This window comes from Esox lucius, chromosome 17 (genome assembly GCF_011004845.1).
Source record: "Esox lucius isolate fEsoLuc1 chromosome 17, fEsoLuc1.pri, whole genome shotgun sequence".
NCBI classification, from domain to species: domain Eukaryota; kingdom Metazoa; phylum Chordata; class Actinopteri; order Esociformes; family Esocidae; genus Esox; species Esox lucius.
Genome location: NC_047585.1, coordinates 33,339,419 through 33,365,027, shown reverse-complemented (window position 1 = coordinate 33,365,027; position 25,609 = coordinate 33,339,419). Strand labels below are relative to the sequence as shown.

The following is a 25,609-nucleotide window of genomic DNA, read 5'->3' as shown; positions in this document are numbered from 1 at the left end:
CAACTCTGGGGTTCAGGTTAGGGTTAAAGTTAGCTATGACAGCACTGGGGTTAAGGTTAGGTTATGGTTTGGGTTAGGATTACAAAGAAAATCACTTCAAACACTTCAAACCTATGTTGTGACAACACCACTTGCCAGGACTATTTACAGGTTCCCCCGTGGAGCAGTAGGTAGCGTGCCTGGGTAAGATGTGGAAGGTTGCCGGTTTGAACCACGGTAAAAAAAAGTTTTTTCTCATTCCGACTCTAACGTTATTTTACTGCACGTAACATATCTTACAAAACCCCCCATCCTAAAATGTACGTAAAATAGTCTACGTCATCATTCTGAGACCAGGTTGCATATCCTCTAATGGTCCACCACCATTTAAAGTTGAACTTTAACAAACTGTAATTGACTAACTTTGTAGTGTGAGTTGATTTCAAGGCAAGGCAAAAAGACTGGAAAGATACAAGGGGCAACAACATTTAGCCATTGAAAATGTTTTAATTGGCCAGTCAGGGTTCAAGCTTTGATACCCCTAAAACGTATGTATCATTGTCATTCAGGACTGTACCGTCATTATTGATTGTGAAACATTTTCCAAAAAAAAATGACACTCTGAAATCTGTAGCATTTCTGCCTGCCATGAGATTTATCACTGGTTTGCTATTAAATGCCTCTTTGTATTGCCTTTGGAGGGCACTGTATTAATTAGGCTGCTCTTATTCATAATTTTTCAGATTTTTTGCTGTTTGAGAGAATGTTTTATTACAGTATATGGGCATGAGGAGATTTCCTTATGGGAGGAAGAATGATCTGTAAGAGTATTCATTGCTAACTGGTGGAGATAAATAACACATGGTTTAAGCTAGCTGTTAGCTTATAAAGTCAATTTCAGTTGTATTGAAGAACAATATTAACACAGGTTATATTAAGATAATACGTCAGATTAATAATACAACATACAAAGTGTTATAGTAGCACAAGCTCCTCTGAGTAAAACCACCCTGACAATAGACCCAGGCTCCCTGTGCTGAAGAACCCATCACAAAAAATGGGCACTGCATTCATTCAACGCGGTATGATTAACTGTCTTGGTCAGAAAATTCTGTAGGCTTGGATGCTGTGTTTTCCTACATGTTGAACGCTGCTACACAGAACCTGCTTACCCTCACACTGGGTATGACAAATAGCGGAAAGCTACGCAGTCGTTAAACCCACAATGTCAGCACAGCACATTAGCAATCAGCAATGTGAGAAAAGAGAGTTGTCTACATTCTGAAATCTTCTACGTTAGGGGTGCTTGAAACGATTCCAGGAAAATAGGTAGTATTTTATACTGAATCTTGGCGTATGCAATGATTTGATTCACTGCACTTAACAGCATGTCAGACTATTTCACAGCATGATCACGGGAGGACAAACACTCAACAGACAGGGGCAACTTTCTAATAATGTTCAACATAATAAGAATGCATGACAAAACTGCCACTAAGATGATAAGACAACACTGGTAATACAAATGAAAGCCATTCACCATTGTATACAACATGAAATAACAGCCCTTATTGCAGACAAGATAAGAGGCCAGTAATGTGATGAGTTAAGCTGAGTACTTTCCCCTTAATGGTTGATGGCACCAGGAGAGGGCCCGACCAACAGTGAGTTGCAGCATTACAGACTTGAGATGACAAGTGCCTGGATAAGTACCTCTGTCGCTTCCTGTGTGAGATAAGGTCATGCTCTACAAACGCTTGTTGCCACCTGGGTGTCAGAAGTGGTGGAGAAAAGTAGTTGAGTCTCATCCACGCAGCAATGATAAATGGGGATACCATAGATTTGAGTGGGCTACTGACTTGGTGCAGAGAAAAGAGGTCCAGGATTGGAGCTCTGGGGGGACACTAACAGTGAGGGCCTGTGGAGCAGACACCCTCTCCATGTCAACAAGCAGTAGGGGCCTTATAGGTAGGATGGAATCTAAGAGTGTGCACCCAACACGGAGAGAGCGGACTGGAGGATCTAATGGTTCACAAGCAAGCACTTCAATTTGCTCTATTAGAAGACAACTTAGAGCCTTGACACAACAATACATGTTGGTTTAAAGCTTGTAATGTAAGCAGTATTGTTAAGAAAATCTATTTTAATTAGGTTTTATCATAGACCTTCTTGCCATGACATCTTTGTTTCACTTGCTGGACTCCTTTTTCAATTGATGAAGTAGAAAACAAAAAATAGGCTTTGTGAATATGTTTTGCATAGTCCTATAAGGCTTTCAGTGTGTTAAACCCATGAGATGTTATCAGCCTACTACACGGGAGTGCTGCTTCCACTCAGCCCAGTCAAATCCCCATCCTTACACTGCAGTGGTGAAACTACAAGCCTTGAGGTTTGGAAAGCAAAGTCCCTGGCCATTTTGAAAACATCTCAAATACACTGAACAAAATTATAAATGCAACACTTGTTTTTGCCCCCATTTATCATGAGCTGAACTCAAGATCTAAGACTTTCTCTATGTACACAAAATGCCTATTTCTCTCAAATATTGTTCACAACTCTGTCTAAATCTGTGTTAGAGAGCACTTCTCCTTTGCCGAGATAATCCATCCACCTCACAGGTGTGGCATATCAAAATACTGATTAGACAGCATGATTATTGCACAGGTGTGCCTTAGGCTGGCCACAATAAAAGGCCACTCTAAAATATTAACATTCAATTCATGGGCAACAGCTCTGGTGGACATTCCTGCAGTCAGCATGCCAATTGCATGCTCCCTCAAAACTTGCGACATCTGTGGCATTGTGCTGTGTGATGAAACTGCACATTTCAGAGTGGCTTAGCATACATTTCGACAAATATTAGTGAATTAAAACCTATAAATATAATCAGCTAACATACAGCGGACAGAGACACACTACATGATATGCTACCAGGGATCTTCACTGTCTCCAAATCCAGGATTAAAGCAGAGCAACAGTTTTCTGTTGTAAATGTTTTAGAGCACCAAAAATCGGTTAGTCAACAAAATTCTGTAAAGTGAAGGGGTCTGAATACTTTCCGAGAGCATTGTATAACATTATCAAGCATGACGGCACATCAGTTAGATTTTATTGTTGCTGCCACCTGGGTAATGTGGTATGTTTTTCCTAGATATTGTGTTGCCTAAATGTCCACTAACATGACACTTTCTTGACTGCAAACAAATATATATATATTTTAAATCTATTATTACACATATACATACTAATGAATGTAAGCATATCAAACATATACATTAAACATACATTTTTATATAAATATAACTTGTAATAACATTTGTTAGAAATCAGCCTTTTCGTAAAGTGGTTGTAATAATGATCGCATATCCGTTTGTCAAGGGAGAGAGTAATTCAATTATTTATTGCAGCATTATAAAGTCTTGTTCATGAGGTTACGGACCTGGTCTTCCTTACACAACCTCAATCTCATCTCACTCAATCTCTTCTCACTGTAATGTTGGTTACAAGCTGATATATACATTGAAGGGTGTGTCTACCTAGCAAAGATCAGGTTTCCAAGACAGTAACCCCCCCATGCCAAATGGTCAATGTGAACATTCCTGGGGTTATCAGAGCGCAACCTACAGAGAGATAATCTAAACAGAGAGGTTTCTGTTGTTCTCATTATCTAGGCTCATTCACTTCCAATGAAACGTACATTCATATTGTAATTGTTAATGCTCAGATTCCACACAGTCAACCCTTCTCACCTGTGTTTCCCTGTGTGCAGAGGCTGCCTTATCCCCAGGGCAGGGGTGGCTGGAAGGGGGAGTGGCTAGTAGGGGCGATTGGCATCCTTCGGCCTCTTGAGTTGCACCTTGAGTCTTTTCATGCCGATCTGAAAGCCGTTCATTGACTGTATGGCAGCCTGGGCACTGCCTGGGTTATCGAAACTCACAAACCCTGGGGGATTGGTCATACAAAGGCAGAGGAAAAGAGATGGAGAGAGACAATTTGGGAAATTACAAGAGAGGGGAAGATGGAAAGGTTAAGGGGGAAAGAAAGAGAGAGAAAGAGAGAGGGGAGTACGGAGTTAGGTAAGTGCAAGACCAAAGAAAGGACAGCATGAGTGACAATTGGAGGTTTATGAAAGGAAAGCGTGACATGGAATGAAATAAGGGAAATGGGTCAGGGAGAGGAGGGGTCAGAAGAAAGTTACAGTCGGTGACAGACAGTTGGATATTATTCTTACATTTTGCCATCTACAACACCCAAAGGAAAAGGAAATTCATTCTCTTCAATGAATACTTTAAATACCACATTTCCTGCCGTAACCATTCTCTTACAAAACAGCAACACATGCGGTAACATTTCACCTCAACTGCTGTTCTCTCAAAATCTTTATTTTTGTGGACATATCATTAAAATATTAATTCAAATCACGGGAATGCCAACATATATAACAAGCTTTAGGAATGGATTACAATTATAAATGATCTTATACAACCATGCAATGGAACACGATAGAAACCAGTCCCATGGTTACTCTCTTTATAATGCTTTATACTTAAAGGCCAGAGGGGCAGAGGTATATTGCCAAAACCAAGGCTAAAGGGACTGTTCTTTACCAAAACACTGAGCATCTGGAGAAAACCCTTTGCCGTTGATCTTTGGCGATTTACCACACTGGCCATATACCACAAATCCCAAAGTTGCCTTATAGCTAATATAAAATGTGTATCATTTATTATAATCAAGCAATAATGCCCAATAGGGAGTGTCACAGCTAAGGGCTTTTTTGAGGTATGAGTCATTGTGACGTACCTGGAGGCTGTTGTGGAATACTGGACATAAAACACGGGTCATATTCCAGAAACCCCCGAAAAACTGGTTACCAAAGTAAATAAACTGTGAACAACGAATGTTGTGTCAGACCTTTGGTATATTTAAGCAATAAGGCCCAAGGGAGTAATGTATATGGCCAATATTTTTGGCTAAGGGATGTTTTTACGCACGATGCAACACAGAGTGCAGCAAAATATACAATTTGTCTTTACAATGTAAAAAGAAATGGCTGCAGTAAAGAAGGTTATTAGTATAATAATGAAGAATAAATAATCTTTACAGGTGTTTTATTGTTTTACCCACCAAAGCATTTACTTTGGTTTGTCGCCCGATCCACAAACACTTTGGAGGAGATGACATTACCGAAAGGCAGGAACATCTGCATCAGCTCGACATCCCCAAACTCCTGAGGGAGGTGGTAGATGAACAGGTTACAGCCTTCCGGCCCTACATAGAGAAAGAGAGGAGAGGTATGTATATTTTATATGGTGTGTATATATGCATTTTTTATTCCTCAAATCACATTCCTCAAATCTCAGAGAGTAGAGGTCACTCATTTTAGCGACACGCCCCTAGGTTGGGAACCCCCAGTGTAGCCTACTGTCCGGCCAGAGTGGTAACGTGTATTTATAGCCCATGTGTTAGTAAGAAAATGGGAATCGGATCAAATTTGGTTTACATTCAAATTGGCTTGTCTCCCTAGAGTAGACCTATTCTATCCAGAATGATTAACTGGAATGTATTAATGAACACAATAGCAGATAGAAGTAATTTACACATCATGATTAATAATGATATAAAATACTCCTATTTGTTTAAAATGCTGTTTTTCCTGTTGAATATAAAAATAAAAGCTCCCACCTTCTGTTGTGGTTTAACCCATTTATTTTATATAGCTGGCTGCATTTGTCAGTTGCTTGACTGTTGCGAGAAGCGGGTGATTAGTACAACATCATTTGCGAGCTGCAGCTAAAGCCCCCAAGATTTTTTCTCAATTTCAAGTGTTGAGCAGAGGCTGGTTGCGTAGCCTATGTTTTGGTTCTACAAAGCTGTGTCCATCGATAACATTCAACAATCAATTCATTCGATCTTTTCTATGTTGCCTTATACAATTTCTCGGCAGAGCACGCCTCCGGCACCACTGAGACATATTAAACCTGATGCAGGATTAATTGCGGCCAGCAGGTCAAACAAACAGCTAACATGAACGTAGCACTCTTGGAAAAACAAGTCATGACTCTCAATGCAGGAAACAGAGTTGTTCAAAAATAATGAATCGGTTGCCACCATGTCATTGTAATCTGGTTTGGAGTCTGGGAACCAATGCCTGTATAATCTCTGCACACTGCACTATTTCTGTTCAGATGCTCAAAGAACTGGAAGCAGCATACGTTTTGAGGGGATTCATTTTATTATCCGGTGAAATCACTAGTTGTGTTCAAGACGTTAATCCAGGTAATTAAGACGACAGTGGGAAGACATTTAAGAAGACGCTTAAACATATAACATTTCTTGTAAAGGTTCTCACCCCATTGCCATCAATGTTACACTTGTCAGTGCCCCAAAACCAGAAGGGTTCATCAAAACTCTCGCTTTTCCTCCCAAATTATTGGGTCCATGAATTCTGACTCCATGTTCTCATTTGATGCAGGAAAAGCCTTTGAGAGCCTAGACTGATAATATGCATGGCTTGTTCTATGTTGCATTGAAATCTGGTGAACAACTTGACTCTTATCCTTACTGCTATTGTACAAATGGGCTAAATAAGGCAGACAATCACCCGAGTTGGCCTTTGAGTCTGAGCATTTCTGTTCAACCCCGAAACCTTTTGCCCAAGTGCTCTGACATCACAGTACCATATCCCCATTACTACATTTGGCAGAGACCACTGTATCTCTGTTCTCAGATGATATAATGCTTTGCGAGGGCAATGTACCACAGTACCTAATCATCTTAATATTTCTGATAACCTCAGCTCTATATTTGGATATATAATTAAATGAACAATGTCTTCTTTTACCACTGCGAATGAGGCAATGTGGAATATTCCGCTGCCACTAAATATTCAGAGTTCAAGACTTCTGCTACCTAGTCACAGAAGCCCATCCTTTGAAATGAATAGCAAAAAGAGTTGTCATTATGATAATCATTGAAAAGTCCAATATTCAGCTTTTACATATTATATTCACTTCTATCAGGATACTGTGATACCTTACCTTCCTCTACTGCTAAAAAACGTGGAAAATAATTGTGTAAAATATTCTCTAGCTATGATAGAATATGTACAGCCTGGTGAAGTAAGTCGCACTCCACCTTTCCATGACCTCGGTCACCGTGGGTGAGAGGGCTGTGCCCTTGACAATCCAACAATGAGTTAGACTCATTTATGAATCTGGACATGCTTCCAATATTTGCTCTTGTCTGCCGTTAAAGTGAAACTGAAACGCGACAACCAACTGTAATATCATGTTTTAGTCATTTAAAAACTTGATAAAAAGAAGCATTTACCAGAGAAAATTTATGAAATGGCTAATATGTCCTGGAAATGCATAGGCCGTTGTGTCAAGTTGGAATTACATATTACGACTGACATCACCGGAATGGTAGCAAGAACTGCATCTCTCCTCAACACTGAACATCAACAGCTGTGCATTTAAAATGTGAGGAAGACTGACCCATTAAAACTGTCCCAGTGCCTCCCAGGACATATGATTTTGAACCTGTTGGTGGTCCAGTATTTGTTCCGTTTGATCCAGACAGTATAGTTGCGCCGGTAGAGAGATTAAACCACGGGCTGAACAACAGTTAAGGCGTCCATTTGAATGCTGTACAGTGGCGACCCTACACAACCTGGGTGGTGGTGGTCCAGGGAAGTGATTGCCTATTACTGATCACAGCCTCCTTCCCATGCTCGGTGAAGAGTGAGACCTTCTGGAGGTGGCCAAGCGGTCATTACAATTTTCTGATGTATAATTTGGTGCACTAACTGCACACCCCACAAACTACTCAACGTTTCAGATTTAAGTCATTTAGCAGGCACTCATAAGCAGAGCAACTTACAGTAGTGAGTGCATACATAATCATACTTCTGCTCTGACGCCCCTGTGGGAATTAAACTCACAATGCTGCGGTTACAAGAGCCATTCTCCTACCGAGTGAGCTACAGGGGACCGTAGATGAAAAGACCAAAGCTAGACTATCCCCAAATTGTTCATTGTGGCGTCAGGAGACTCCTGTCAGTTTTTCCCCTTATAGTTTAGGGGTGCCCAGAGGTTACACATTTCACAGCCAGTCTCTGATATAATGTGTAGAAATGTAGCATGTTCACCATCTATTATAGCGTTAAATTATGACACACTTTAGATCTGTATCTTTTAGGCTGTGTTATATTTTACTGGCGGGATTAACAGCGGCCAAGAAGATGATATGTTCATGCTGTCAGACTCCTCATTTATTAAACAGTCTGGCATCATTTATTTACATTACAAGCACTGGCAGTATCTGAAGCATGTATGCATGGGGCTATTGAAGAAACGCTATTTAAGCTTTCATCTGCTCATGACTCTGTAAAAAGACCGCTTGTTGTTAAATGATAATTAAACTTAGGTTTGGGAGTTCCTGTGGGTGAGGGTTGGCAGTAGAAACGTTTGGCGTTTTCTTGTTGCTTGTTTCTTAGTTTTGTGTAATAATATAATAAAAACATCAAAAGTGTTTATCTTTTTCTTGGGGTAGCAGATAGCCTAGTGGTCAGGCGCATTGGGCCAGAAACTGAAAAGTTCTAAAGATCTAATCCCTGAGCCAACAAAGTAATACAAATGTGTTGTTGTGCCCAATTCTATCTCGAAAAAAGAAAGACTATGTAGATCAATATCTAATGTCAGATTTTGTCTGAAATTGCATTTTATTGGGAAAATGGAGGTGTTTGTGATGGACTTTATTCCCTTTTGTTATATCTATATTCCACCGGGGGGAGCTAGAGTCCCAAGCCAGAATCACTCAGCACAGGTCAGTAAGTTCTCCCTCCACATGGGCTGATTCTAGCAAGCCTACCAGTGTGCATCTCTGTCTCACTTGTTTTCACTGGCTTTCTTCCAAGACAAAACAAAGTGTTAAATGCAGTGGTTGGCTGTCCTCTCGCTTCTGACCACAGAACCTCGGCTGTTGCCCAACAATCCTTAAATTGCCACCAGCAGGTTATACTGTTCCCAGCCAACATTCCTTACTGCATGTCCTTTCCTTATGTTCTCTCCTATGAAAATTAAGATTTAAAGGGCCAGAGAAGGCTCAGGGAAATAAAGGTTCAAACATATATATTTGGAAATGATTTTCTTTAAACACACACAGTGATTTGTTAACCATGCAGTGTTGGGCTCTCAGTGGCACTAAGGTTCCTCCACTGGAATGGGCTCATAAAGAACCAGACGAGTGGAAGGGATGGTCAGGTTCTAAAGGTTTATCAAACCATCTCACATATTTACCTAATATGTCCTAACATAGATAATATGATCAATACAACTGTGTCATGGTCCATATTCATAATTATACCCTGAATGCATCCCTTTCATTTCATATCATGTGAATACATATTGACTGGGACCGCCCTTCCTCCGATGAGCACGGCGAATCACAAGCAGAACCTATTTGACCGATGTGGACCCCTAAGAAATATTAGTGTCTCTGACGGCTCTAGCATGAACTGCTGCAAGGCAAAAGAACACACGGTAACATCACAAATGACTAAGCCGAAGGTTGAGTTCCGCTGATGCCTGGTCCCACCTTACAACGAAGAATTATGAGGAAGTATTTCAGCATTAACTTATTTACTTTGTGTTTGTTGTAAATATGGGTAGTGAAATACATCCGAAGCACATCAAGGACAACATTAGGTAATAAAAGAGTCAAGCCAGCTAGAGTCAGTGACAGACGGACAAGCAATATCTACTCACAGGATGGATGAAGCCTGAGCTGGGATATGAAGCTAACGGAAGCTAGCTAATAAAAATAAAGGCTGGGTGGCTGTAGCTCGGTACGTAGCACACCCCTCGGGGCTTCCAAGCGTTGTGTTAGTGCGCCTCACCTTCTCTCTGTTGCTGTGGGATGATGGGAGGGGGCTGGGGAAAGGCCTGGCTGATCTGGCCATAGGCGGCAGGGTAGGCTGCTAAGACACACACACCAAAATAGATCAGAAAATATTCAAAGGCTGGAAACCCTATATACTCTGTGTATATATATATATATATATATATATATATGTATATATATATATATATATAAGATGCTAAGACGTTGTTTACAGGCTGAGAAACATCAGATCATGTAGACACACATCAGATCATGTAGACATATAAAGACACACACACACACACACACACACACCAGCGACAGACCTGCATACTGCTGGACTCCTGTGTAAGCCTGCTGTAAGGAATCTGCTGCAGTGGGACTCTGAGCTGTTGAGTCGGAGAGAAAGAGAGACAGAGGAATAAAGAGAGGAGGTAGAGAAATACAAAGGATGAGAAGTGCAGGAAAGAAAAAAGTACGAATGGAAAGAGCCAGGAAGGGAAATATTAAGTGTTAAGAGAGAACTAGCAAGTCTCACGGGTGTCAACGTCTTCTCTCCTGTCTCTCACCATTTTCCCCTCCAGCAACTGACTGGCTACATTTCCATACACACACACGCGCGCTTCGGTTTTAATGGCCACACTGACCACTGATGCACGGTAAGAATAACGTAGATCCACCACCTCCACATAACGCCTGGCTATCTTCCCCCAAAACCTCAAGAATTATAGGGCATCCTGGTGTGCAAACGTCTGGACCCAAACCATTACAGATACGTAGCTGATTGAACACATTAAAGCTGAATAAAAACCAGCAACAATATTGTGCCGCAACGCAACTCGTATTCCACACAACCCCACTGACACACATGTGCATATGAACTTAGGCTTGCAAAGCACTCCTTCTGTTACATATTTGCTGTGAATTGCCTCTCCATTTCGGCACGTTACAAAAAACCCCACAGCTAAAGTTAAGTGCACTTTCCGCAGATCGTCTGGAGCCCAGCACCCAACACAACACACTGCAGAACGTTTGCTCATTGTCCCACGAGCTGGCATGGAGAGAAATGTGCAGAAGATCTGATCTATATCCCATCAGGCTTCTGTCACCTCTTCCTCCTGCAGCCTGTTTTAATGCTACACAATGAGAAGACATACGTTACATGTTGTTCTCAATCCAGTTATAATAAATGTTACCAGTGAGCCCATGGTCTTCTCAAGTATCCATGGAGAGGACAGGTACATCCAGGTTAATAACCAGGTTGGAAAGCACTGATCCATGGGAATGGAATACTGAATATGACGAAGACACAGGTGATAATGGGGAAATGAAGGGTTGATAACATATTAAGTCGGAATGGGCAAACAGCCCATTTAACATACAGACCTGGATCCCACGACCAGATCGATTTCTTTCTTCAGAACGCAAGAAAACTGTTACATCTCAATTATGTGAGAAATATATAATGCTTTGATTTAAGACTGAAGGAGTTCTGCATTTTAAAATGTACTATTAGTACAATCATTTCCTGCCTTATACACAAGTCAGACGATTTATATACAATTGTTAGCTTACATTTCGATTGCTCTTCTTTGTAGAGTAAATCTAAATATAATTGACGGTCAATATAACCTAGATTGGATTCCCTACGTGTAATTGTCGGATCATTTGAAGGTGGCTCAGAGATGTGCTCATTCACTCCCAGTCTCGCTCCATCATTAAGTTAAAAGTTGCAAGATAACTTATTTGATCTTTTGGGGGGTTGAAGATGTGGCTGACCAGATGGCCTGCAAAAAGGGGGATTTTTCCTCCCACCTTCCAAGCTCTGCTTGGTAGTTGTCTGCTAGGGCAATGTCCTGGCTCATATCGCCTATATCTTAATGGCAAGGGAGGTCTTTGATGCTTTGGCCTGAGTGCATCTCTGACACCTTCATTACATGATGTGTTACTTGGTATGGCTTTCTCTTGACGTCATGGAACAAGCCTCCCTCTTTCTGTCGTCTCTAGTGCTAATTCTAGTTAAAAGTCCAGAGAATGTGGTCAATGATGAGATCTAACACTGTCCACCCAAACAAAGTAAAATCAATATTTAGCTTACAGCCACATACACTGTTCTTAAATTCTGATTGTGCATTCATGCCATAAAAACCTGTAAAGCAAAAAATGACATATTTAACAGAATGTAGACATTAAAGCAACAGTGTTGCCATAGACAATCCCCTGATGTCAATTATTTAATGTCTTTAACAACGCTGTCATTGAATGGTTAGATGACATGTAAACGCATCATAATACAGAAACCACATTGGCTTCACATCTACGGACCAAACACCAAATATTCTACATGGCTCTGGTCAGCCATCCAATCAGATATTGGGAGACTATCTATGAATGTTTAATTAAGAACGTCTGAAGCTTTAATGATTGCGTGTGTGTGCACTTAAAGAACAAGATAAGAGAGGATAAGAGAGGACTGGTCTACTGAAACATAAGAAGCATTAATAGCTGTACGTTCACTGACATTTGTGCTACTAAAAAACCTTCTGACACAGATTATTTTGTGTTCTGTGTCTTACAATTAATGCATAGTAATTAGCTAATTAAAAAGCTGCGATCCAGTGCGATTAACTACAGAACTTGATTAGATTCATTGGATTTCCATTTTTATCAGTTGACAGCCCTATAAACACACCTACATTTCAGCCATGAACCACCACAAATGCACAGAACACTGACAAACCCCCCCATACAGACACCCACTGTACACCCTGCTTGCACATGTCATAGTACAATCACGGAACCAAAAGCCCACTGACCCGGGACCACTGACAGAAAACAGGGTAGTGCTGATTGAAAGGGAGGGGGACAGGGTACCTTCAGAAAGTGAAGACAGGAAGCATCCGCCCTGAAACCCCAAAAACAACTCCGCTGAGCCAAGCTGTTTTTCTCAGAGTCCTCCCTAAAAACCACCTCCTGCAACACTGGAAAGAGAAAAAAACATTTTCTTCCATCTTCCCAGGAAAATGGACATAGGCAGGCTGACATTGGAACATGACACGAGGGCAGTAAATAAACGTTATAACCTTTTCTAAACACTCATCTTGTTATTTGGTTTCTTTGTCCCTTTGCAAAACCAGTCAACTATTAAATGTGTTTTCCTACAGAACCAGCCCACCTGACAGAAACCGAACGACTTTGCGTCTCTGGAATGTTTGTAATGAAGTGGACCTCCACATCAAATTCCCCACAGTCGTAGATTTGCATTAGGACACATTATCTGTACACATGAGTACCTACACTCCAGTGGGAAATCAAGTATTCATGTCTATTATAACCTCTTCGATTTTCCTCCCACAGCCGTGTAACTGAACGTTAAAACGTATAACAGGTGATATGCGTGTGGTGTGATGTATGGCTCTAGATGCATGTGATGTTCCCTCTGTGCACTGTGGCAAGACTATATTCTACTCTGTTTTGATGAGTTTCTCGCAGGCAGTGCGCAGCGCAGGGAGTGTGTGTGTGTGTGTGTCATATTGTCTCTCTCCCCTGCAGTGTGTGCTGTGCTGAACGCTGGTATTATGCGGACAGGCTCACCAGGGTAAGGGTGTATCCCGTTTGTGTACACAGCTTCAGGCTGCCCATTGGCCTGAGGGGGGGGCATCCCCGTAAAACCGTTCACACTGATGGGTGAAGGGATACTTGTCACTGTGGGCGCGCCAATGCCAGGAGGGGTACTGCCACCTGGCAGAGAGGAGAGAGATGAAGAGGGAGATGGAGAGGAAGAGGGAGATGGAGAGGAAGAGGGAGATGAAGTGGGAGATGGAGATGAAGAGGGAGATGAAGAGGGAGATGGAGATAAAGAGTGAGATGTAGAGGGAGATGAAGAGGGAGAAGAAGAGGGAGATGAGCAACGTTAGTCATCAGGCCAGTTGGATCTAAAAAGGATCACTATTGTTTTTTGAATGGCAACTAAAGGAGATTTATCTTCCAGCTAAAACCCTCCCAGCTGGAGAACCATTGACCCGTGACCTCACCTGAAGTGGGGGTCATGGGTCCCCCTGGGAGGCCGTTAATGGTGGCCATGTGCTGCATCTGTGCGGCTGCAAATGCTGCCATGGGGCTTAGGTAACCCCCCTGACCTACTGATGCCATCAACGCTGCCTGCTGCTGCTGCACCTTCACGGGGAGAGAGGGAGACATGGGGGGAGGGAGGAGACATGGAGAGAGGGAGGAGACATGGGGAGAGGGAGGAGACATGGGGAGAGGGAGTAGACATGGGGAGAGGGAGGCAGAAACGGGGAGAGGGAGGAGACATGGGGAGAGGGAGGGAGACATAGAGAGAGGGAGGAGACATGGGGAGAGGGAGGCAGAAACGGGGAGAGGGAGGGAGACATAGAGAGAGGGAGGAGACATGGGGAGAGGGAGGCAGAAACGGGGAGAGGGAGGAGACATGGGGAGAGGGAGGGAGACATAGAGAGAGGGAGGAGACATGGGGAGAGGGAGGCAGAAACGGGGAGAGGGAGGGTGAGTGACAAAGTACTCTGCACAATATGAGTATTATTCACTACTTTGTTTGTGTGTGTGTAGGTGTGTGTGTGTATAGGTGTGTTTGTGTGAGTGTGTGTGTATGGGTGTGTGAGTGCATGTAGGTGTGTGTGTAGGTGTGAGGGTGAGTGTGTGTGTAGGTGTGTTTGTAAATGTGAGGGTTAGTATGTATGTAGGTGTGTGTGTAAATGTGAGGGTTAGTATGTATGTAGGTGTGTGTGTAAATGTGAGGGTTACTGTGTGTGTAGGTGTGTGTGTAGTTGTGTGTGTAGGTGTGTGTGTAGTTGTGTGTGTAGTTGTGTGTGTAGGTGTGTGTGTAGGTGTGAGGGTTAGTATGTATGTAGGTAGGTGTGTGTGTAGTTGTGTGTGTAGGTGTGAGGGTTAGTGTGTGTGTAGGTGTGTGTGTAAATGTGAGGGTTAGTATGTATGTAGGTGTGTGTGTAGTTGTGTGTGTAGGTGTGAGGGTTAGTGTGTGTAGGTGTGTGTGTAAATGTGAGGGTTAGTGTGTGTGTAGGTGTGTGTGTAAATGTGAGGGTTAGTATGTATGTAGGTGTGTGTGTAGTTGTGTGGGTGTAGGTGTGTGTGTAAATGTGAGGGTTAGTATGTATGTAGGTGTGTGTGTAGTTGTGTGTGTAGGTGTGTGTGTAGGTGTGAGGGTTAGTGTGTGTGTAGGTGTGAGGGTGAGTGTGTGTGTAGGTGTGTGTGTAAATGTGAGGGTTAGTATGTATGTAGGTGTGTGTGTAGGTGTGAGGGTTTGTGAGTGTGTAGGTGTGAGGGTTAGTGTGTGTGTAGGTGTGTGTGTAAATGTGAGGGTTAGTATGTATGTAGGTGTGTGTGTAGGTGTGAGGGTTAGTGTGTGTGTAGGTGTGTGTGTAAATGTGAGGGTTAGTATGTATGTAGGTGTGTGTGTAGGTGTGAGGGTTAGTGTGTGTGTAGGTGTGAGGGTGAGTGTGTGTGTAGGTGTGTGTGTAAATGTGAGGGTTAGTATGTATGTAGGTGTGTGTGTAGGTGTGAGGGTTAGTGTGTGTGTAGGTGTGTGTGTAAATGTGAGGGTTAGTATGTATGTAGGTGTGTGTGTAAATGTGAGGGTTAGTATGTATGTAGGTGTGTGTGTAGTTGTGTGTGTAGGTGTGTGTGTAAATGTGAGGGTTAGTATGTATGTAGGTGTGTGTGTAGTTGTGTGTGTAGGTGTGTGTGTAAATGTGAGGGTTAGTATGTATGTAGGTGTGTGTGTAGTTGTGTGTGTAGGTGTGTGTGTAGGTGTGAGGGTGAGTGTGTGTCCATCCTACCTGTGCGTATGCCCCGTAGGCCCCAAACTGCAGCGCTATGGGGTTGAAGATGCCCATCTGACCAGCCATCTGCTGCATGCGCCGGATGGTGCGCTCCTTATCGGTGTCGGCAAACTTCACCACTAGACTTGAGGATGCACCCTGCCACACACACAAAGGTAAGCACACACACACACACACAAACGGGAAGCATATACACACACACACACACACACACACACACACACACAAACGGGAAGCATATACACACACACATACACACAAATGGGAAGCATATACACACACACATACACACACAGAGCAAAGCATGTGTTAACACATACCCAGACAGGCTACCAAGTCCACAGACTAACAGCCACACTCACCATATTGAAAAGTGAACTCACAGGCATTGTCTGGCTGCCATGGAGTGAACTGATGGCTGCCTGAGCTTCAGCGTGGGACGAGTACTTTACAAAAGCACAACCTGAGACAAAAGAAAGACAGAGAGAGAAGCCAAAAAGAGGGAGATACAAAGAGAGGGATAAAAAAGACACTGAGTCACTACTCAGAATATTAAAAAACCCATAGGAGTGGCATCTGATGGTGCTTACCTGTGACAATATTAAACCTTCCTAACCTTTAAGTGTTGCTATTGGTGAAGCCATGCTCACGAGCAATATTAGTCATCCCCAGTCAAGTAACTGAAGAGGCTTGCTGATGAATGTGATTGATCAAGAATACAGTAACCATTGGGCTTAGTTGCAATGAAGCCTATTGATTAGTGTAAGCCTGCTGATGAACATAATGAAGTGAAGCAATGAAGTGACACTGACAAAGCTAATGAGGTATACAACTGAAGGCTGCCAATGAAGCTCACTCTTGAAGTTTGTAAAAGTACCGCTGATTTGGCTCCCGAACATCTTTTCAGCTCAGTAGGGAAGATAAATGTAGCCATGGGAAAACTGCTTGAAAAGTTACCAGTCTTGATGTCAGATTGTGATTGTTAAGGTCAAACACACTCTCACCAGACCAAATTATTTGATGGCCTGATTTCAAATTTAAGCACTGCAAAAAAAAAAAGAGTGTGGACCAGAATGCCCTACCATTGAGGAATTACAGCAAGCGGAGTATATATTTTTCAGCAGATAATCCAAGTCCAGAGCTTGAAAAGCAGCAGCAACAGTATGCTAATCAGATCTAGGATCAGATAATGTAGGACTGGGGAGGGGAAGCTGGTCCTTCAGCTATACCTGGGGAAAACGTAATCATGACTGATGAAGAGTATGGTAAGTCTCCTCAAAGGTCAGTCTTAGCTCTTGCCTCAATTCAATCAAAACTGCATTGCAGTATATGCAGTAACTCTTCTTTTTCAATGGTCATATCACAGACGGATCTCAGGTACCGTATAAAACCCAGAAATGCTTTCATGGCGACTTGCTGGCCCTCTCACAGGTAATATTTCACTTGTTTGGATTAGTAGTTTTGTAAGCACAGGATCAGTGGTGTGAATGAAAACACTGGGTGTCAGTGGCCGGTTTGATTGGATCCAAGCTAAAGGTGGAAAGCCAAATAGGACGACCCAAGGATTCCAATTCAAGGCTTCAATGATTCCATTGTCAAAGTCAAAACGGAAAAGGAGACGAACAGATGCATGGATGTAACGGTGTGGTGTGAGCAGCTGACCTTTACTGTTCCCGTCAGGCCCTCTGAGGATGGTGCACTCCTCGATGCTCCCGAACGACTCGAAGAGACGCCGCACATCGTCTTCAGACTGCTGTTTGTTTAGCATGCCCACAAACAGTTTTCTGTCTTCTGAAACATAGAGGAACTGGTCATGAACAGGTACATGGGTGTGCACGCGTGCGTGTGTGGCATTTGCTTCAGTGTGTGTGTCTGTGACGCGTACCCAGTGTGTGTCTGTGTGGGAGTGCGTGCACGCGCGCGTGTGTGTGTGTGTGTGTGTGTGTGCGTGTCTGCGTGTGCGTTTGTGTGTGTGAGCGTTTTGCTTCTCCTGCTGTGTCTACCTGACAGGCGGTCCTTGCAGAGTCAACAAGACTAATATCAGCGCTGGCCTTGCACAGGGGAAATGCTCACGAGTGTGGCCCCGGAGAACAGGGAATACACCCACACACACACACACACACACACCACACACATTGACGTCCGAATTCTTCCCAGTTCCCGTGGGAGGGCACCATTAAACGTTACATATATTTTACAGAAACAACTCGTAAACACAACACACTAATATATTCGTCTTGAGATAAAATCAATAAGAACCAATAAGTGTTTGACTCCCTGGAGTTTGAAGTGATGCACCGTGGACAGTACAAGTCTATTGGCCCATTAACCACACTGTCCACTACAGTATGTCCATCAAAACAACACCGTCAGACCATCCTCGGACTGAGCCTTCTCCTGGATTAAAAGCCTTGGTGGAGAATCACCATACAAAGTGCAGTTTGTTGTAGGTTGGACTAGACCTCCTCTGTGTTCAGGAAACTTCATGTAACACCTTCATTCAAAAAGGAATTGAATTCGCTACGCTGACGTGAGATTCCTGAATGTGTTCTTACGTCGCTGACCAGGGGGGATGAAACACCATTAGTGGTGTGATGGCCAGATTTGGTGAGAGGTCCACCAGATGTGTGAATCCTTGTCTAGTCCTGCCAGCGATAGTTTTTTTTCTTGTTTTAGATCACATCAATCACAATTTGGAGCAGAATAAACAGGAAGTGATGAAACCTCTCACTAACTCTCCATTTCCTGACTCTATCCACCTCTCACTAACTCTTTCCTGCCTATCTCTCTATCTCTCTCTACCATCCGTGGCGATCGGTTGTGGTGGAAAACTGTGTCACTTCCATGGGCCATATCCCCGCCCCCGGTAGCCTCAGGCCACATCCTGCCCCTGTAGCCCCGCGACCGTCCCCAGCTCCCATAGCTCCGCCCCGTCCCCGCTCCCATAGCCCCGCCCCCGTCCCCGCTCCCATAACCCCGCCCACGTCAATGCCCATGTAGCCCCGGGCCTTATCATTACAGGTAACATACGTCACAGGAATCTGGGCCTGATTGGCATTTCAGATAAGTAGACACATTCCCAAAAATATGCTTCCAACAGAAAGGTAAGCATGTCCATATGTATATACACAGGTGGATTAATTTTTTTTGAATATTGTTGAAAAGTAAAAGTTAATTTTTTTCATATATTCTAGATTAATTACACATGAAGTGAATCATTTCAAGCCTTTAATGTCCACATTCCTGTATTATACATTTTTATTCTAATATTTTGAGATAATGGATTTTTTTCTGTAAGCTATAATCATCAAGATTTAAACAAAAAAGGCTTGTAATGTTTCACTTTACGTGCAATGAATCTAGAATATATATTAAAAAAAATACATAAAAGGTGTCACTTTTTGATTTGAATTACGGAGGAAAAAATTACTTTTCCACAATATTCTAATTTTTGGAGATGCACATGTACATATCTTCCTCTCTCTCAACCACTCACTAACTCTCTCTTTCCTGACTCCTTCTCCATCATACTCTCACAAACTCTCACTTTCCTGACTCCTTCTCTATCAACCTCTCACTAACTCTCTCTTTCCTGACTCCTTCTCTATCAACCTCTCACTAATCTCTTTTTTCCTACCTCTCTCTATTAATGTCTCACTAACTCTCTTTAATGCCTCTCTTTTAACCACTCACTAACTCACTCTTTTCTGCCTCTTTACCAACCTCTCACTTTAATGTCTCTCTATCAACCACTCACTAACTCACTCTTTTCTGCCTCTTTACCAACCTCTCACTTTAATGTCTCGCTATCAACCACTCACTAACTCACTCTTTTCTGCCTCTTTACCAACCTCTCACTTTAAAGTCTCTCTATCAACCACTCACTAACTCACTCTTTTCTGCCTCTTTACCAACCTCTCATTTTAATGTCTCTCTATCAAACACTCACTAACTCTTTCTGGCCACTTTGTCTATCAACTCACAACACTCTTTTCCGCCTCTCTTTCTGTCTCTCTTTCTGTCTCTCTCTTACTTGATGTCATTTTCACACACTCACATATGAAGTCTCACTTCTCCTTTTCTCTTTCACCCACTCCCTCCTCCTCTATTCTCTCCATTTCTCTCTCTTAGACAATTCTCCCTCAGTCTATATAGGCTTTTCTTCCTTCAATCTTTTCTTGCACGCTCTATTTATTTCCCCTCCCCTCTTTCTCTACCTCCCTTTTGCTCTCTTTCTTTTTCTCCCAACTTCTGTCTCTCTCTCCAGTTGATGCTGTTTAAAATCCCAAAGTCCCCTGCTTAATTCACTACTAAATAGGTTTCCGATTGAGAAAGAAATATTTCAAGGAATAAAAGAAAGTAAAAGGTTTAGAGTTGAACAACTCAGAGAGAGAGAGAGAGTGACTAATGTTTACGCTACACATAAAAAATAGTTGAGAACTTGGCTGTGAGTTTCCTTTTCTGTGGAGATACTATAGTGTGGGCCATTAACCATGATGTGTGGGGAGGGGGGCACTGGGGTGATATGTGTGTGTGTGTGTGTGTGCGTGCGGGTAAGTGTGTGTGCATGCGTGCGTGTGTGTGCGCGCGTGCACGGACAAAGACGGGTAATGGTGATGCTGATGTGGGACGGCAGCCATGTTTAATGAACTGGAGCACTACCTCCTCGACTCTCGCTGTCCGCAGGCTTCACCTGGATCGGCCTGTTCATCTACAGAGACACAGAGAGAGATCAGAATAGAAAGGGTAGGGAGAAGAGAAGAAGACAGAGAGGGGGAGAGACGTTAGGAAAGCTTACTCAACATCAAGGTGTAGTTGCACACCATTTACCTAAATGTAATTGACAGAGTTGGAGCATAAATGCTGTAGTGGGGAATGACAGTATTTAAGATGCAGAATAGAGATGGATGAGTACGAATTAAAGACAGAGGAAGCAGGATCAAGAAAGAGGAAAAAAGAGAAAGAGGACTATTTGTTTGCATCTTTGGTAGTTGGATGTTGCGTAGGCTGTGTTCAAGTACATAACAGTGCCCTGAGCCTTCATCTAGAATGGGTCTATGATGTCTGTCTGATTTTATCTGTCTGCTTGTCTGTCTCTCTCTCTGTCCATCTGTCTGCTTGTCTGTCTCTCTCTCTGTCCATCTGTCTGCTTGACTGACTGTCTGTCAGTCTTTTCATCTCCCAGACTCCTTCCACTCATCATCTGTCCTGTTACAGTCTTCCTTTAGACTCCTTCCACTCCTCCACTGTCCTGTTCCAGTCTTCCTTTAGACTCCTTCCACTCCTCCATTGTCCTGTTCCAGTCCTCCTTTAGACTCCTTCCACTCCTCCTTTGTCCTGTTCCAGTCTTCCTTTAGACTCCCCTCCACTCCTCCTTTGTCCTGTTCCAGTCTTCCTTTAGACTCCTTCCACTCCTCCTTTGCCCTGTTCCAGTCCTCCTTCAGACTCCTTCCACTCCTCCTTTGTCCTGTTCCAGTCTTCCTTTAGACTCCTTCCACTCCTCCACTGTCCTGTTCCAGTCTTCCTTTAGACTCCTTCCACTCCTCCACTGTCCTGTTCCAGTCTTCCTTTAGACTCCTTCCATTCCTCCACTGTCCTGTTCCAGTCCTCCTTCAGACTCCTTCCACTCCTCCATTGTCCTGTTCCAGTCCTCCTTCAGACTTCTTCCACTCTCCACTGTCCTGTTCCAGCCTCCTTCAGACTCCTTCCACTCCTCCATTGTCCTGTTCCAGTCTTCCTTTCGACTCCTTCCACTCCTCCTTTGTCCTGTTCCAGTCTTCCTTTAGACTCCTTCCACTCCGCCTCTGTCCTGTTCCAGTCCTCCTTCAGACTCCATCCACTCCTCCACTGTCCTGTTCCAGTCTTCCTTTAGACTCCTTCCACTCCTCCATTGTCCTGTTCCAGTCTTCCTTTCGACTCCTTCCACTCCTCCTTTGTCCTGTTCCAGTCTTCCTTTAGACTCCTTCCACTCCTCCTCTGTCCTGTTCCAGTCCTCCTTCAGACTCCTTCCACTCCTCCTTTGTCCTGTTCCAGTCTTCCTTTAGACTCCTTCCACTCCTCCTTTGTCCTGTTCCAGTCTTCCTTTAGACTCCTTCCACTCCTCCATTGTCCTGTTCCAGTCTTCCTTTATACTCCTTCCACTCCTCCATTGTCCTGTTCCAGTCTTCCTTTAGACTCCTTCCACTCCTCCATTGTCCTGTTCCAATCCTTCTTTAGACTCCTTCCACTCCTCCATTGTCCTGTTCCAGTCCTCCTTTAGACTCCTTCCACTCCTCCATTGTCCTGTTTCAAATCCTCCTTCAGACTCCTTCCACTCCTCCATTGTCCTGTTCCAGTCTTCCTTTAGACTCCTTCCACTCCTCCATTGTCCTGTTCCAGTCTTCCTTTATACTCCTTCCACTCCTCCATTGTCCTGTTCCAGTCTTCCTTTAGACTCCTTCCACTCCTCCATTGTCCTGTTCCAGTCTTCCTTTAGACTCCTTCCACTCCTCCATTGTCCTGTTCCAATCCTTCTTTAGACTCCTTCCACTCCTCCATTGTCCTGTTCCAGTCCTCCTTTAGACTCCTTCCACTCCTCCATTGTCCTGTTCCAGTCTTCCTTTAGACTCCTTCCACTCCTCCATTGTCCTGTTCCAGTCTTCCTTTAGACTCCATTCCACTCCTCCATTGTCCTGTTCCAGTCTTCCTTTAGACTCCTTCCACTCCTCCATTGTCCTGTTCCAATCCTTCTTTAGACTCCTTCCACTCCTCCATTGTCCTGTTCCAGTCCTCCTTTAGACTCCTTCCACTCCTCCATTGTCCTGTTTCAGTCCTCCTTTAGACTCTTTCCACTCCTCCATTGTCCTGTTCCAGTCCTCCTTTAAACTCCTTCCACTCTTCCATTGTCCTGTTCCAGTCTTCCTTTAGACCATCCACTCCTTGACTGAACTTTTCCTGTCCTCCGTCCACTCCACATGTCTGTCAATTCTGGCTGCTTCCCCAACCTTTGCCAGCACAGGAATACATGCACACAGTAAAGTGTGAGTGATAGAGATTTGTGGGAGGGGAAGGGAGAATGATAGAGAGTTCCGGGAGGGAGAGAGATAGAGAGTTGGGAGAGGGGGAGGGAATGGGATGGAGGGTTGGGGGAGAGGGAGTGAGAGGGAGTTGGGGGGGTGGTAGAGAGTTGGGGGAGTGATAGAGAGTTGTGGGGGTGGTAGAGAGTTGGGGGAGTGATAGAGAGTTGTGGGGGTGGTAGATAGTTGGGGGAGTGATAGAGAGTTGTGGGGGTGGTAGAGAGTTGGGGGAGTGATAGAGAGTTGTGGGGGTGGTAGAGAGTTGGGGGAGTGATAGAGAGTTGTGGGGGTGGTAGAGAGTTGGGGGAGTGATAGAGAGTTGTGGGGGTGGTAGAGAGTTGGGGGAGTGATAGAGAGTTGTGGGGGTGGTAGAGAGTTGGGGAGTGATAGAGAGTTGTGGGGGTGGTAGAGAGTTGGGGGAGTGATAGAGAGTTGTGGGGGTGGTAAAGAGTTGGGGGAGTGATAGAGAGTTGTGGGGGTGGTAAAGAGTTGGGGGAGGGGGAGTGATAGAGGGTTGGGGGAGGGGGGGTGGTAGAGAGTTGGGGGAGGGGGGTGATAGAGGGTTGGGGGAGGGGGTGATAGAGGGTTGGGGAGGGGGAGTGATAGAGAGTTGGGGGAGGGGGGGTGATAGAGAGTTGGGGGGGGTGATAGAGAGTTGGGGGGTGATAGAGAGTTGGGGGGGGTGATAGAGAGTTGGGGGAGGGGGGGTGATAGAGAGTTGGGGGGGTGATAGAGAGTTGGGGGAGGGGGGGTGATAGAGAGTTGGGGGAGGGGGGGTGATAGAGAGTTGGGGGGTTGATAGAGAGTTGGGGGGGTGATAGAGAGTTGGGGGAGCGGGGGTGATAGAGTGTTGGGGGGGTGATAGAGAGTTGGGGGAGCGGGGGTGATAGAGTGTTGGGGGGGTGATAGAGAGTTGGGGGGGTAGAGAGTTGGGGGAGGGGGGGGTGATAGAGAGTTGGGGGAGGGGGGGGGAACTAATCATGACAATGCAAGAACCATAGAAACAATACAGTCAATAATCAGATAAAAATATGGACAGTACTACAAAATACAGGAATGCAAATAAACAAAAAGGGGTCAACAAAGCATTGAGCAGAACAATGGTATCAGACAGATGAAAGGGGATGTTTACATTTTGCAAAGGGAATAACAATCTGACCATTAATGAATGGTAAAAAAGGAGTTTGTAGCAGCAATTATGAAGTGTTTCTGTGGTCAGTAAATCTGATTCAAGTGTGGAGCAGTATAATGGCTTCTCTGAGCTGGGGTGTGTAGTCCGTAATAATGCTGCTGTTCAAAGCCAGCCGTTCTGGATTGGTCTAAGCTTGGCCCGAGTATACTGGGCTGTCTGAACTAACCGCTGTGGGGCCTTGGGGTCAGGTGTTCTGGTCAGACACTGTCTGGATGGATGTCCTGGATGGGTGTAAGCTTGGCCTGCGGTATTGGGCCGTCTGAACCACCCACTGTCGGTCCTTGTGGTCGGGGGTTCTGGTCAGGATGCTTTCGACGGTGCAGCGGTAGTGTTTGGAGACATCCCAGCGTGGTATGCCAAACTTCATGCCAGTGAGTAGAGTAACAGTGTGTGTGTGTGTGTGTGTGTGTGTATCAAACCCCATAATGTTCAGACTATTCTGAAACCCTACTTCACAACACTGGGCATGTGTTCAAAAACACCAAGAAGGGGCAGGCACAGTTAAGGCCCAGCCCATCTTCCAGAAATATCTGAAAACCCTGAGAAGTACATGAAAACTTGCACTGACTGGTGATTGCCACAGTATTTTAGTATGGATCACTTAACTTGCTGACTTTTGCTGTTTTTTTTTCCGTCTAGCCATCTCAAGATGGGTACACTGGATAGATGAACGATTATACTGTCAAATGTAAGCTACATCATTCGGTAAGACTTTAATGACAGCTAGAGTAACAACATTTCATAACATATAACAGCAGTTGACATAAATTGTCACGACCTGTTATAATATTGTCATAACATTGTCATGAAACATAAGTGTAGACATGTTGTGATATGTAATGTTAATTTAGATAAAACTTTCAAAAAACTACTTGAAAATAATAAGAACAAAAATATGAAAATAACATTAGTTTACTGAGTTAAAGTTCATAGAAGAAAATTAGGTAATTCTGATCAATATTTTTTTCTATAATCTTTGGATTTCATCCATAACTGGGAATATAGTGTATGGAAGTAAATTAACCCAGCCAGCTGGAGCAGGCATCTGATTTTTCTTTATTTTGCTAAAGAGAATGAGAAGTCATTAACGTGAAATAACACTAATTCTAAGAAATATGCTAGTCATTACCCACAGGATGAATCAAAAACATTGAATGAGCTGTCACCATGGGTCCTGTTGCATGTAGCCTGATGGACAGACACACTGCAGGAAACAGGTACATTAGAGATAGACACATTATTTTCTCACATTCACTTCATGTTTTATGTTCCCCTTCGTTTTTTTCTTGCTAACAAAAACCAAGTCATTCAACTAATGAACTAGATTCCTATTTGCAAGGATGGAGACCAACTTCCTAACTAACCAACTTCTCAGACCAGAGCTCCTGTGTGCACTTCTCTTTTATCTGTCCTTCACCACATGGTTCCGGTCTCCTCTGGATATCAAAATGAAATCATTTGATTTGTTCCAACAGTGTGTGACAGCAGTGTTGACAGGAACACAGTGCAGCACTCGGCACTTCTCGCTGAAATCTATACGACTGAACCCCGACAACCCCTTGCTCTCTGTCTGTCTCTCTGTCTGTCTCTCTCTCTTGCTCTCTGTCTGTCTCTCTCTCTTGCTCTCTGTCTGTCTCTTTCGCTCTTGCTCTCTGTCTGTC

The 25,609-nt window shown here is 43.8% G+C and overlaps 1 protein-coding gene across 1 annotated transcript in view; it reads right to left on the bottom strand.

The window, feature by feature from the left end:
• Positions 1–25,609, bottom strand: part of LOC105016871 (CUGBP, Elav-like family member 4) — a 110,899-nt gene that overhangs the window by 5,669 nt on the left and 79,621 nt on the right. The window contains 12 exon segments of the mRNA XM_020055210.2: positions 3,729–3,921; positions 5,107–5,250; positions 9,881–9,958; positions 10,191–10,253; positions 12,739–12,778; positions 12,781–12,845; positions 13,459–13,605; positions 13,899–14,040; positions 15,699–15,839; positions 16,085–16,164; positions 17,364–17,492; positions 20,364–20,412. Of these exon segments, the coding sequence (XP_019910769.2) occupies positions 3,794–3,921; positions 5,107–5,250; positions 9,881–9,958; positions 10,191–10,253; positions 12,739–12,778; positions 12,781–12,845; positions 13,459–13,605; positions 13,899–14,040; positions 15,699–15,839; positions 16,085–16,164; positions 17,364–17,492; positions 20,364–20,412 (1,206 nt within the window). The 3' untranslated portion in view covers positions 3,729–3,793.